Raw genomic sequence first — 14,372 nt, 5'->3', positions numbered from 1 at the left:
AAATTTCTGCAATCTTGGGATTTTTCATTGCTGGTTGGCACTCTTGTGCACTGTGGTCACTTGTGTCATATTTGGGCTTGCCTTTGGTGACTAGTTAGTCAATTTGGGACTGCAAATTATGGCTGGAAACAGTGAAGCAGTAATCTTTTGCACATTAAGAAGCTTAAGGGTGCCCATAATTTTGCAATCTAGCAGAAACAAGGCTATAATGTCTTGGTGTAGAAGAAACATGTAAAGGCCATCAAAACAAAGGGAATCAAACCAGCAAACATGAAACAAGACGAGTGGGATGACTTGGACGAGCTTGCTCGCTCTACCATTGAGCTCTCAGTGTCAGACAATTTGCTCTTCGACATTGAGAAGCTGAATTCAGCATATGCAATGTGGCAAAGGCTTGAAGAATTGTATGCTTAGAAAAGTGCAGCCAACAAGGTTTATTGGCTGAAAAATTTGATGGATTTTCGCATGAAAGAGGGTACAGCCATGTCTATACATTTGAATGAGTTTAACTCAATTTTCAGTCAGTTGATTGCTTTGGATTTCCATATTGATGAAGAATTCAAAGCTACCTTCTTGTTATGCACTTTACCTGAAAGTTGGGATACTTTCAAGACAGCTTTGAGTAGTTCGAATGCTAAGCTGTTATACTTTGATGTAGAGAGTTCTTTGCTGATGGAAGAACTCAATAGGCAGAATAACTCAGTAAACAAGTCTTCAAATGCATTACACACTAGAGACAGATTTCAACATAAGAGCCATTTTGAAAACAGAGCACGCGACAAATCCCACGGAAAGAATGTGGAGTGCCATCATTGTGGCAAAAAGGGGCACTACAAAAGGGATGGCTTTCAACTGAAGAAAGAGAAGGGCAAAAACAAAAACAATGAAGCCAACAAGGCTGAAAACAAGGATAACCAGCTTGTCAAAAAGAGCAATGTGAAAATAGAAGAGGTTAATGTAGTCACTCATGATAATGACAGTGATGGTGATGTACTACTAGCTTCTTCTTTGGATGCACATGCATTAATTGCAGATTTTGAAGATGATATTCACACTTGGATACTTGATTTAGATGCGTCCTTTCATGTCTACCACATCATGAGTGGTTCTCAGACTATAATGGTGCTGTACGTGGTGTTGTCCAGTTGGGGGATAACTATCATGTAAAATTATAGACATTGGCAGTGTGAAATTGGAATTTCAGCATGGCTCTGCGTTTGTTTTGCATAATGTGAGACATGTACCTCAGCTCAAGAAGAGCTTGATAAGCACAGGGCAACTAGATGATGAAGGCTATCACACCACCTTTGGGATAGCAAATGGAAAATATGTAAGGGCTCCCACATTGTTGCCAAGGGGTCCAAAAGTGATACTTTGTATCCTTTGCATATATCTAGTGTGCGTGACCATGTTGTTGCCATAACTGAGCAGCTAAGTGTTTCTTTGTGGTATAGTTGGTTGGGACACATGAGTCAATTTGGAATGAAAGTGCTCTCTCGTTTGGGTTATTTACCGTCTTTGAGGTATGCTGATTTTGAATAGTGCGATCATTGCATTTATGGTAAACATGCTTAAACGTCACACAAAATATCTCTTTTTCTAAAGTCTTCACCCTTAGAGTTAGCACATTCGGATGTATGTCAAATGCTCGGGTTATCTTTAGGGGGGAAGAAGTATTTATTACCTTTGTTGATGATGCTACACGCAAAGTTTGGGTTTATCTAATCCGTCGCAAAGACGAGGCCTTGGATAAATTTAACAAATTCTTGGCCCTTGCTGAAAATCAGACCAACAAGATGTTAAAATGCCTTCGCTTTGACAATGGTGGGGAATATGTGTCCAAAGCCTTTTAAGACTTTTGTGGCAGCAAAGAGATTAAAAGGGAGCTTACTGCTCCTCATAATCCGCCCGAAAATGGTGTTGCAGAGCATATGAATCGGACCATTTAAGACAAGGTTCGTGCAATGCTGCCACATGTTGCTTTGCCCCATGGTTTTTGGGCAGAGGCTGTTATGATAGCCGTACAGTTGATTAATCGGTCACCAAACAGGTCTTTGGGAGGGGGGGGGGGTTTTGGGAGTTCCCCAAGAAGCGTGGTCGGGCAAGCCACCTTCATATGTACACTTGAAAGTGTTTGACTACGAGGTATTTGTGTACATACACAAGGAAGAACGCATCAAAGTTGAGCTAAAGTCCTGTAAATGTATTTTCCTAAGATATGGTGATGAAGGTGAAATGGGATATAGATTATGGGATCTTGAAAAAAGAAAAGTAGTACACAACAATGATGTTATCTTGTGGGAAGATTGGATGCACAAATAGCCTGAAAGAACAGAGGAGGTCCGAAGGGTTGTATTCTAGGAAGATGTATCAATAGGACAACAAAGAATACCGGTTAGACAACAGTAAATACTTGTTGAAAATGTCCCCGAAATTGCAGGGAATGATGCTGGAAATGATTAGCAGGATCTTGCCCATGATGTCCCACAAATTCAGCAAGATCATGTGTACTTAGAACAACCTGAACCAGCTATACAACAAGCTGTATCTGCAGAACAGCAAGCTGTTAATGCAGATTTACAGCCTGAACAACCAACAAATATTGACCATTGGGTCTGTAGGTCGACTAGAGTGTAAAAATAGCCAAATATATTTGTTCCTGGAGTAAACTATGTGACTGATTATGTCATGTTAATAGATTGTGGTGAACCGTCATGCTTCTAGGAAGCAATGGACAGACATGATAGTAAGAAATGGCAAAAAAGCAATGCTATCAGAGATGTAATCTCTCATGAAGAATGACACTTGGGATTTGGTACATTTGCCAAAAGGACAAAAAGTGTCACCTTGCAAAGGTTTTACAAAATGAAAGTCACTTTTGGTTGCTTGCCCAAGTACAAGGCACGCTTGGTTGCTAAAGGGTACAAGCAAGAACATGGAATTGATTTTGATGAAATCATTTCTCCTGTAGTCAAAATGACTACTTTGCGAACCATCTTGGGCTTGGTTGCATCTGAGGACATGAAACTCATACAGATGGATGTATAAACCACCTTCTTACATGGTGATCTGCATGAGGAGATTTATATGCAACAGCTTTGATGGTTTTGTTGCCAAGGGAAAAGAGCACATGGTATGTAAACTCAACAAAAGTCTGTATGGGCTGAAGTAGGCTTCACGCGAATGGTATCACAAATTTGATATATTCATGTAATCTCACAGATTTCATCGCTCTCCAGTCGATCACTGCTTATATATCAAGAAGACAGCAGATGGCAGCCTTATTCTCTTGGTATTGTATGTGGATGACATGCTAATTGCAAGCAAGGATGTTAATGCCTTGGACTCCTTGAAGCAGAGGCTACACAATAGCTTTGATATGAAAGATCTTGGTGAGGCAAATCACATTCTTGGCATGCGTATACTCAGAGACATATCAAAGAGTCTTCTTTATCTGTCACAATAGGAGTATATTACGAAGGTTTTGCAATGTTTCAATATAGAGGGGAGGAAAGCTGTTAGTGTACCATTGCCTCTATATGTGGTGGGAGTGGTTAGCAGATACATGGCATATCCTTATGGAGGCAATGGTACACTAATACCATTGCCTTCATATGCATTTGCGGTGGGAGTGGTTAGCAGATACATGGCATATCCTGACAAAAAGCATTGGGAAGCAGTGAAGGGTATCATGAGATACCTTAAGGGCACAAAGGATTTGTGTATCTACTTTGGTAAGTAGAAGTCATCTGTTGTTGGTTTTACGGATGCAGACTATACTGGCCATCTTGATTGTAGGAAGTCTACTTTAGGATATGTGTTTATGTTCACAAGAGAAGTCTCTTGGATATCTAGGCTGCAAAAGTGTGTTGCACTGTCTACTATAGAGGCAGAATATGTGGCTGCCATAGAGACATGCAAAGAAGCTTTATGACTTTCACGTTTGGTGACAGAGCTTGGGATTACAGAGGTTCCTATCCTCCACTGTGACAGTTAGAGTGTTATTGTGCTAGCACGAAATCCTGTCTTTCATGCAAAGACAAAGCACATACAGGTGAAGTATCACTTTATCAGGGATGTACTTGACAGCCAAGGCATTGAGCTTGTCAAGGTACATACAGATGATAATCCTGCAGACCTTCTTACAAAGGGTCTTCTTGTTGAGCGGTTTGCTCATTGCCGCTTGATGATGGGGTTTGGATAGTATATGTGTCTTTCAACTTTGTACATACATAGACTTAGCTGATTCTTTTCTCTACCTTCAAGCATGTTGCCTTTAGGTGGGAGGTTGTTGGAAATAAAGGCACCCTTTCACTTTTGTACTTTATATATAATTAAAACCTAAAATGTGGTACATAAGTCTTTGTACTAAACATCAAGTGTTATGCTCACTCTCTCACTCTATTGCTCTCAACTCTTTGCACCTTCACTCTCAGCTTAGCTTATGAATAAACCTGCACAACAAGATTTCGAAGCATTGGTATCTTTCAATTGCTCTCTCTTGGTCCAAGACCATAGGAACCAACTCTTCCCATTGAAGAGTCTCAGACCGTCCGAAAGCAATCAAGGCGAAATAAAAACCATTGAAACGGGGTGGTAACTGTGAAAGAAGGGTTGTCGCCATGTCTTCAGAAGTGATCAGCTTCCTTGCGTTTCGAACCTACATTTGAAGCTGCCTCAGATTATTGATATGCTCTTGCATAGAATATGACTTGTTGACACTCATGGTTCGCATTTGCACTTCCAAAGAAACTCGCTTCATGACGGTTATCCGATTGTACATCTGATAAAGCTTTAGCTATATCTCCGGAGTCATTGTCAAATGCTCAATATGGGAGATAACAACTGTAGTACATGAGAGAAATAAAAATGAGCGAATGCGAGCATTGAGTTTATCCCAATGTGCTCGAGTCTTTGCCAACTCCACCTTATCATTGGAAGAGAGTTTGGACTTGTCTTGGGAGGAAGGATGATGAATAGCCTTCGTAACAAGCTCCGCCAAATCATAAGACTCTAGAATGGCAAGCATCATGCCTCGTCAGATGTGGTAATTCTCGCCATCAAGCTTTTGATCTGATAGAAGAGCCAATAAGACATGCACCTTCCGGTCCATGATCGCCTGAAACTTTGTCTCGGCCTTAGAAGACATCTTCACCTACAATGCTTGCACAAAACACAAAAAAAGCCCCCTCTGACTGTGAAAATATAGCTTGCTAGGGCTCTTGTTCGCTTGTGCGGCTCCTCCTTCACCCACCGAAGGTGATGAAAAGTTAAAATCTGCACTTGAAGGTCCAAAACATAGCCTTTTTTCTTCTCTAACAGCAAAAAACCAGCAGCAGCTTCAACAAATCTTCTCCTTTCTCGCACACCCACACTTGCGTCAGTCTTGTTGTGATGCGCAGCCCTCTTGCTCGCACTTGAACGCTAAATACACAGCCTTGTGTCACGCTGAAATCTCCTCTTTAGATGGGTCCATCCTAGGTCAGTACTTCAATGCTCTGATACCATGTCAGAGTGAAGCAATGTGGAAGCGAATGACCAAGACAAAGAGTGAACAGAGAGAGTAGAGAGAGAGAGAGAAAAAGAGACAGTGAAACACCTGAGTATCTACGTATGTCTCCACCTTGAAGATCTCAATCTCCGTCAGCCCTGAGAGCAGTCTTTGCGGTCTGTAGCTTGAAATTTGTGAAAATCAACTAAGGAAGTCTATTGAAATTGGGGCCTATAAATAGGCCAAGAAAAACATAAAAAATATGCAGGTTGGCCGCATTAAATGCAGCCGATTGCTGCAATTGGCCGATTGTGCCACGTCAGCTGCCATGTGGCACTCCTGCACCCGTTGCATGCTAATTAGTTGCTCCTACTTGCCCAAGGAATGTCCAACTCTAACATATTTCCCCCCTTGATCGGTATGTAGTGTAATTAGCTTGCATCCATTGCCATATTGAGCCAAGGCCAAGAAAGTTTTAAAGCATGCTAACACTTCGGATTTGTGCTTCAAAGCATATGCCCAACAATGATGAGTCATGCCATCAATTAAGGTAACAAAGTACAAGTATCCTTCGATGGATTTGATACACATGGGCCCACAAACATCACTATGCATACCACCTACCCTTGGAAAATGAAGCACGTTGCATTTTTCCAAGTACGTAACTTTCACATACATTGTGAGTAGGTGCTTTTAATGGAGGGAGATTGAGCACCGTATTTTTGCTTCTTAGGCCTAACAAATTGTTATAATTAAGATGACCAAACTGAGCATGCCATAACTCAGTGTCATCCACAATGGTGGCATTAACATGTAATGCATCCTTTGATGCCCTCCTTTCATATAAATCAAGCTGATAGAGTCCATTGTACAAAGTACTTGTGACAATGAGGATATTCCCATCACTACAGTTAATAGACAATGCGTCAATACATGTGGAATTTAAGCACAAAATCAACACATGCAATGGTTGAAATTGAAAGTAGGTTTATCTTTATGCCTAACACTTACAAGACCTTTTCAAGCATGACAGTTTTCCCATCCATTGCAATAATGGGAATATGACCAATGCCTTGAATTGCATACGAAGTATTGTTTGCACATACAATTGATCCCCCCTTTTGTATATTTGCGTATGATATAAACAAGTCACGAAAGGGCATTATGTGCTTAGAAGCGCCATTGTCAAAATACCATGTGCTGCAATTTTCAGCAACGGAAAGACATGCTCATGTGATGAAGGATCATACGAACAATGCACAACAAAGGCATAAGAGTGATTAATGTTCAAGCTTGTCAAATGCGCGGTTGCATCCCTTGCATTTGCTTGTTTTTCAACAACACTCATGCCCGATTGTTTCTTCTTTTCACTTGCCATTCTCTTTCTGCATTCTTCAATAATATGCCCCTTTTTCTTGCAATAATTGCACCTCTTTTTCTTAGCACTATATCCTTGGTGCTTGAGGAGTCCATAGAAGTTTTTTTTTCCTTTTTTTTTTTGGAGTTTGAGGGTTGCTATGACTTTCCTTTGCTTCGGTGGCTAGCTGCAAATGCTTGATTTTCCATACTTCTATTAGAGCGATCCAGCCTTGATTGCTCTTCTTGCAACAATAGTGATACTAACACATCTAATGTGTATGCATTAGCATCTCCTTTTGCAAGTAAACGGAGTGTAGTGGCAAAACTCTGATAAGTAATACGAATATAAGTTATCCAAAATCTTGTTATTTTTGTAGAGGTTTCCATAGCAAGACCCCTCTCGCAAGTGATGAGCACAGTAAGATAGTGGAAGTTTCCCATTCTCCGTCTCTTTCTTTTACTTTTGGCTGGTTTTGTATGTATAGTCTACAGCCGACAGTTTAACTTCCCGTCAATGCAATGTACAATCCATGAATTTTGAACAACACTCTGATCACCATCATTTGGAATGGTTTCTTTTACACTCTACGGAAAACCATCCTTATGAAGTGTTTTCAAGCTGAGTAAGAAAGTGACTAAATATGTCAATTTTTTAGAACTTTATTTAAGAGGATTCATAAACTCTTCCATACGTGATATCATTAGTGTGTCTTTCTGTTGGCCAAGGTGCAGCTTCTCACACACTTGTCACAAGGGTTTTACAGCTGTAAGAACTTATTTGGAAGGTTAATAAAATTTTCCTTTTGGGTATTGTTCAAAATTAAATGTCTGGTAACTTGTAAATGTATGTTCAGCGTATCGGATTGTTTACATGCACTTTCTTTTTGCTGTTATGTTTTTGTGTTTTTAAGTATAAGCCTTATGCCTTCCTGTTTTTTCTCACAGAATAGGCCAGGAGATGCTGATTGAAGAAGAATATACCAAAGATGAAATTGAAAATGAGCTTGCTCCAATATCTGTGCAGCTTGCCTACGTTCAACAGGTAGTACTATCCATGTGACATTGTGTTGATGATGTGTCCTCATGGGTCTCAAACTGATTGAGAGTGGTGTTATCAGATGCAAGGTCGCACATCAGAGGCGTTAGAGAATTATAATCAACAATTGAAGAATAGATTGGCAGATGAGCCTTCTATGGCAGTGGCTTCTAACAACTTGACTGCATTAAAGGGCAATAAAGAGTTGAGTGACTCTCTTAAACGACTGGATAAACTGTTTGGGAAAGGATCCCCTCCTGAGCAGGGGGTATTATTTGTGGAGAGTCTGGAACATAAGCTATCTTCAAGGCAAAAGGAAGCTATTGCTTTTAACCGCTTTTTGGTCCTCCTCCTCGCAAACAAACTTGACCAGGTAATTGTCAGCTGACTGTTCTGTCATGGCTGTGCACAAAAAAACACACACACACACACATTTGGCATTGCTAAACTTGTTTCTCTCTTTGCTAGGCTCGAGAATTTCTACAAAGACTATATAAGAACTTTGAAGGCAGTGTTATGCCATCAATTTTGAATGCTGCATTGCTTGCACGAGAGGGTAAGTTAAGTCGAGCTGAAGAGTTGCTAGGTCAGCAATTGGAAAAGTATCCAAGTGATTCAGCCATGCTATTGCTTGCTCGTGCACAAGTAGCTGCTCAGGCTGGACATCACGTGGTTGCTGCTAATTCTCTGGAGCAGATTTCAGAGCTTCAACATAAACCTGCTATGGTAGCTACTTTGGTAGCCCTCAAAGAGAAAGGTGGAGATTTGCGTGGTGCAGAGGCTACACTTGATGCTGCTGTCCAATGGTGGGAGGATCATATGGGTGAAGATACTGATACATTGGAGCTGATTATGAGACAGGCAGCTGAATTTAAGTTAAGACACAAGAATCTTGAAGCAGCATCTTTACTCTTTGAGAGGTTGACAAAGAGCAATTCTGAAGCTTTACGGGCAGAGGCTTTAAAAGGACTTGTAAGTACAACAGTACATACTGACTTGGCAAAAGCAGAGGAGTATGAACGCCAATTGGTTCCTCTGCCAGGTATTGCAGCAGTAAATGTATCTGCTCTTGAGCAGGTAGTGAGTACAGCTCCGCTTACTATAGGTGGTAAACGACCATGGATGGGCGAAGATGCTTCTGAAGAGAGGGCAAAGGACAAGAGCAGGAAAAGGCGTAAGAAGCGCCCACGATATCCCAAAGGTTTTGATCCTGCAAATCCTGGTCCTCCTCCTGACCCTGAAAGGTGGCTACCTAAGAGGGAAAGGTCAACCTACAGACCTAGGAGAAAGGATAGAAGACACATACAAATTAGAGGTGCACAGGGGGCTGTTGCCAAGAGTTCAACTGTGGCAGCCAACTCTAGTAGTGCTAATGCATCGGGAGCTTCAAAGCCTAATGCTGCAAACACTGGCAAGGGAGTGCAGTCTTCTGCAGCAAACATGGAAAACTCCAAACCTTCTTCCAGCAACTCAACGAAATCTAACAAATCGAAGAAAAAGTCACGGCGATGATTACTGAGCGACATGGCATTTGCCAATGCTTGCAGCATTTTTGGTCTTTATTTGTGTATTCTTCTTTTGATCATATTTTCTTGTCTGTTCAATGGACCACTGACCACAGCAGGAACAATTTTGAATCATAATATCTCTCTTCTAAGTATGAAAGGGTGAGATCTCTCTTCTAATTGTGAAAGGGTGAGACCATTTTTAAAGATTTGGAATGTAGAACGATCAAGATTCTCCCAGTTTCCAGCATGTGAGGCTGTAGACCCGGTTTTCAGAAATGTTGAAAGGATTAGCCTGCCGTTAGAACAAATACTAGCTTTGGTTTTCAGGGGAGTTGAAGGTTGACTGTTATGGGTACTATCCACCACGTCTTAGCTTTGTGCCATTCATCAGCTGAAGTTGCGGTACTTCAGAGTCGTATTTTAGGAGGGATTTTCAATGAAAAACATTCAAAGCATGGCGGTGAGGGATTAAGATGGATACAAAAGAACAAGTAAGTCCCAGGTCATGATTCAAGAGATTATGTAGGGTTGTCAGGTACCAGTAGTTGGAGGGTGCCAATATTTCAGGTGGAAGCGATCAGTTTACGAGCATTACAATGGCTCTTTGATAACTATGCAAATGAAAGCTTTGGGTTTTGGGGTTGGGGGGGGGGGTACCATAGCATTTCTATGACTATGCAAATGAAAGCTCAGAGGGGGAAATTATAACAGCACTTTTGCGACTACCCGACAACAGTGAAACCCTACAGAGGGCCCAGGGGGTTTCGCACGTGGAAGGGCAAGTTGTCAACACTGAGAGGGGCGTTTCGCTGCCAATCAAACCCATTCTTTTTAGGGTTCCATGTATAATAATAATAATAATAAACAAAGAAAATCAAAGTGCATTTCTTGTAAAACTCTAATTAAGTGATGGAAGAATGTAATGAAAGCATGCAAGAAGAAAAATAATAATCTTTTTTTCAAGAACAAATAGTGCAATCATCAAATATATTAATGATTCAAATAGATGTACAAATCAAACTTTAAAGTCCATGTTAGCTAATCAATAAAATCAAGTCTTTGTTAATGCAAATCTGCTCTTGGATCATTGTACAAAGAGATGATTGAGGACATTCAAGATGCTTTAATTGTAACATGTTTAAAGATGTAGTCAAGTATTGCAAGAAACTAAAAAGGCCAAGAAGAACTGGAATTCATAATATACAGGTTTGAATTAATATAGTAGCAATCCTCGAAGTTGTGCTTTGGAAATGAATGAGCAAATGAATAGCACAAGTAACCCACACGCAAATTCACAGCTCAACATTTCATAGTTGGCTTGTATGTCCTAAAACTTGAAAGTAAAGGACATCCATTGCCTATATTAATCGATATGAGCAATACTCTCTTTGATAAATAATCTAATAGCTCAAAGCTAGAACTAGAAATAAAATGCCTATCATAGGTTCACATATTAGTGAGATAATACATCTGTATATATTTCAACAATTTGAGATGTAAGGCAATAATTACTTCCATGATTGCTATATGTTGACTAGTTAACACTTTCTTTGCAAGTGCCAAAGAAAAGGTTAACTTCAATCTCATAAGAAGGTTCTACTCTCAAGAGGAAATTGATTGAAAATTCTAAATTGATGAGAAACTTCTTTGTTTCCATGCCATTTAAAGCATCGTGGTTGAAAAAAGGATGAAGATATCATTGCTCTACTTAAGGAACACCATAAAGTAGCTCTCTACATCCTCTCTTAAACCCTTTGTTCCAATTGCACATCAAATCAATCTATTAAACCACATCCCAATTATACACACAAATTAAAACCATATAATAGAGATGATCTTGAAATGAAAATGACATCATCGAACTAGCCATTTAAGAGATGCTTATCCAATATTTGATTGGTTAGCCAGTTGATAAGAAAGTATTATTATTTTGCTTAGATGATAACATGATTCATACAAAGCCATGGAAAGAACATCCAAAAGCGGAAAAACAAGCATTAGAAAATTTGGAAAAAATGAATCATAACTTAGAACTTAGAAAATGCAGATGGGTGTTGAACACAATTAAAATTTTTGTGTTTCATAATATCTAATGAATGAATTCAAATTGATATTTAAAATAAAACAATAAAACCATTTTCAAAACCAAAAAATTAGTAAGCAATTGCAACGTTTTTTAGGGTCATGAATTTTCTAAATTCATGTTTACTTAACTTGGAAAAAATAATATCTTCATGAATGTCACTTCTCTCCTCTTTTCCACATGTTCATGGAAACTTTGCCAAAATCCATCAACCTTCTCTCCTTTTCCTCATATATGCATGAAAGTTCTCCAAAATCCACTAAGCTTTCCCTCTCTTCTCTGTCAAAATCCATCAAGCTCTTTCTATCTTCTCTAAAATTATGCAAAAAGTCTATTGAAATCCTTATCCTTTTTAATTAATTTTCACAATTGTGTGGAGGCTCCATCAAATTTACTCAAAACAATGGCTCCTAAAGAGACATCATGTAGAAAAAGAGGTTGTTAGAGAAAGCACTTCTCAAGAACTCAAGGAAGACACTTCAACCAATAACTTAGAAGATGACATTGAGGATGTAGACCATATCATAACAACTCATGATAATAAGGTTTGAGTTATTTATTTCATATTTACTTATTTTTATTTGAGTTAAAAGTATTGCTTTAGTTGATCTTATCTATTGATTGAAAAAGATTGGGTTCCTTGTGTTGGTATGTTTACTTTATGATTGTGCTTCTGAATTAATAAGAAGATTTAAGAGGATACATGGCTGTTGGATCCACATGATCCATAGAAAGAGGATATGTGCCTGCTAGATGCACATGACAATGGAGCCATTATTAGTTGGACTCACCCCAAGGTCCAATGAAATAGCAGAGTGATGGAGAGTGGTGAGGAAAGACAAGCATGTTGTGGCTCCATCATCTAAGGTGAAGGAGCTTAGAGGGGCTCTAAGCCAATAAATCCCTGACTCGAAAATGATAGGAATGTAGAACTTCATGATCCCCATCACATGTTTGAGATGGATGACCTTGAATACTAGTCAAGGGATGTTGAGGGGTCGAGAGTCCTTGTAGGGATTGAGAACATGAGAGGTAATAATCTTGTTCTTAAATGATTAAAATAATTGAATATTGATTCCAGTTGTTTAGGAAAACTTAGTTTGGCTCATGTTAAGAGGGTCTAATTGAGAAGTGACATTGTGTGACTTCGTACAAGGAAGGGATTTCCTGAATTAAGGGAAGGAAAGGGACAAACTAATTGGAAATGAGTTGATAGCGTGAATAGAAGCATTTTGATTGAGAGTGTTTGTGGATAACTAAATTAGTTATTGAGCTTGATACCATAGTGTCTTGCAAATCTCATAGAAATTAATTTTATGGCCTTAGGAATATACGAACATAACCATACCTGAACTCTAAGAGAAGAAATTCCTTCTCAATAGAATAGAATATCTAGGATTCAATGGTGAGGGCATCAAAGTTGAGGTGGATGTAGAGGTTTGATTAGATAATATGGATGATTATTTCTCCTTTGTAGAAACAAATAGATTCATGGTAGGACATTTACACCTTAGTAGTGAAGCCAAATTGTGGTGGAAATAGTAGTTCCTTGTATGGTGTTAGAAGGGTATTGAGGACTTTGGATGAGATAAAAGCTACAATAAGACAAAGATATCTTCTACCATCTTTTGAGACATTGAAGATAAGTAATTATTTAACATTCAATAACTTGACATAACCCTAGAGCAATATTACTCAAAGCTTGTTACCCTTTGAAAGTATGCTCCGTAAATGTCCTTTGCCCAATAGATTGTAAGATTTTAAAAAGATTGAATTTTCATGTTAATCATAATCTTAAATCAATGATGCCGACAATTTTAGAAGATGTCATAACATGAGCTAAGCTCTTAGTCAAAGAGATTAGTGCAGATTGTGAGAACATTTATATTCCAAGAGGGAATGCAAATTATTGTGGTCATCACAAGATGGTCATATTTATAGGGTAGTAGAAATTGAAGGGAATTGCTAAATATGAAACTTAGTAAAGCTTTGGAAGTTTTAGCTATTGAGAAAGCTATTATGGGAGACATTCTTCGTCATATGACTGAATCTATAGCTCTGATGGATACCCAAAAAGTCACAATATAGGGGCTTGAGCATAACTTGTTGGCTTCCTAATTTTGATTTTGTTACTCTCAAGTAGGAATGTGACCATGCCCTCCAAGAGATGGTCAAATTAGCAAAGTTTGTTGATTGCAAGGGTATTGTCACAAAAAAACAATATTATCTAGGATATATATACCTGTATTACTGAATTCTCATTGTTCCCTCCTATTTCTTTAGTTTCTTATGAGTCGCATCCTATGGACGATCTTGCTCATCTTTAGAGAGGTAGTCTTGGTTATGTTCTTATTTTTTAGAGGTGGTGGATCCTTTTTAGTGCACATTGATGAATTCTATTTATAATGCCTTTTGACTTACAAAAAAATGGTGGCCCCTCCTACTTTGTTTTGGCTCAAATAACTAGCAACAACATTATACATTTTATATTTATTTGCCATTGATTTAGAACCTCTAGTAGATTGTTAGGTTAGTCCTTGGTTTTCTTAGATGTTACAATTGGTATTTCAGGTGGTGGATAATCTAATTAATCTAGAGGCTCATTTGTCACCATTCATGCATGTTTGAGGTGATTTAGTTATTCATGATGAGGAAGGCATGAAATTTTATGTGGGAGATCTAATTTTGCAAGCAACATTATAATCTTCATCTTTTAGAACTAGGCTTGTCAACATGCCTCTAGAGCTATCCAAAAAGTACTTTTATGGTGTGATGAGTTTCATTTTGGCATCCACTCTTGAAGGCTTTTGTGCTAGTCTAGCACTATAAATGGACTATACTTCTCAAATGAGAGATCCAAACATTGAGGACTTTCTTATTAGAATATATTTCCTC

The 14,372-nt window shown here is 38.8% G+C and overlaps 1 protein-coding gene across 1 annotated transcript in view; it reads left to right on the top strand.

The window, feature by feature from the left end:
* LOC148039749 (uncharacterized) overlaps nt 1–9,551 on the top strand; it is a 43,287-nt gene extending 33,736 nt beyond the window's left edge. The window contains exons 5-7 of the mRNA XM_087693606.1: nt 7,796–7,892; nt 7,969–8,259; nt 8,355–9,551. Of these exons, the coding sequence (XP_087549732.1) occupies nt 7,796–7,892; nt 7,969–8,259; nt 8,355–9,398 (1,432 nt within the window). The 3' untranslated portion in view covers nt 9,399–9,551. The remainder of the gene's footprint in view (nt 1–7,795; nt 7,893–7,968; nt 8,260–8,354) is intronic.
* The last annotated feature ends 4,821 nt before the right edge of the window (nt 9,552–14,372 follow it).

The sequence above is a fragment of the Lygodium microphyllum genome, chromosome 2 (genome assembly GCF_053477565.2).
Source record: "Lygodium microphyllum isolate KBCC chromosome 2, Lygodium_microphyllum_v1.1.10, whole genome shotgun sequence".
NCBI classification, from domain to species: Eukaryota; Viridiplantae; Streptophyta; class Polypodiopsida; order Schizaeales; family Lygodiaceae; genus Lygodium; species Lygodium microphyllum.
The sequence above is the reverse complement of the archived record's forward strand: the minus strand, read 5'-3'. Positions and strand labels throughout refer to the sequence as shown.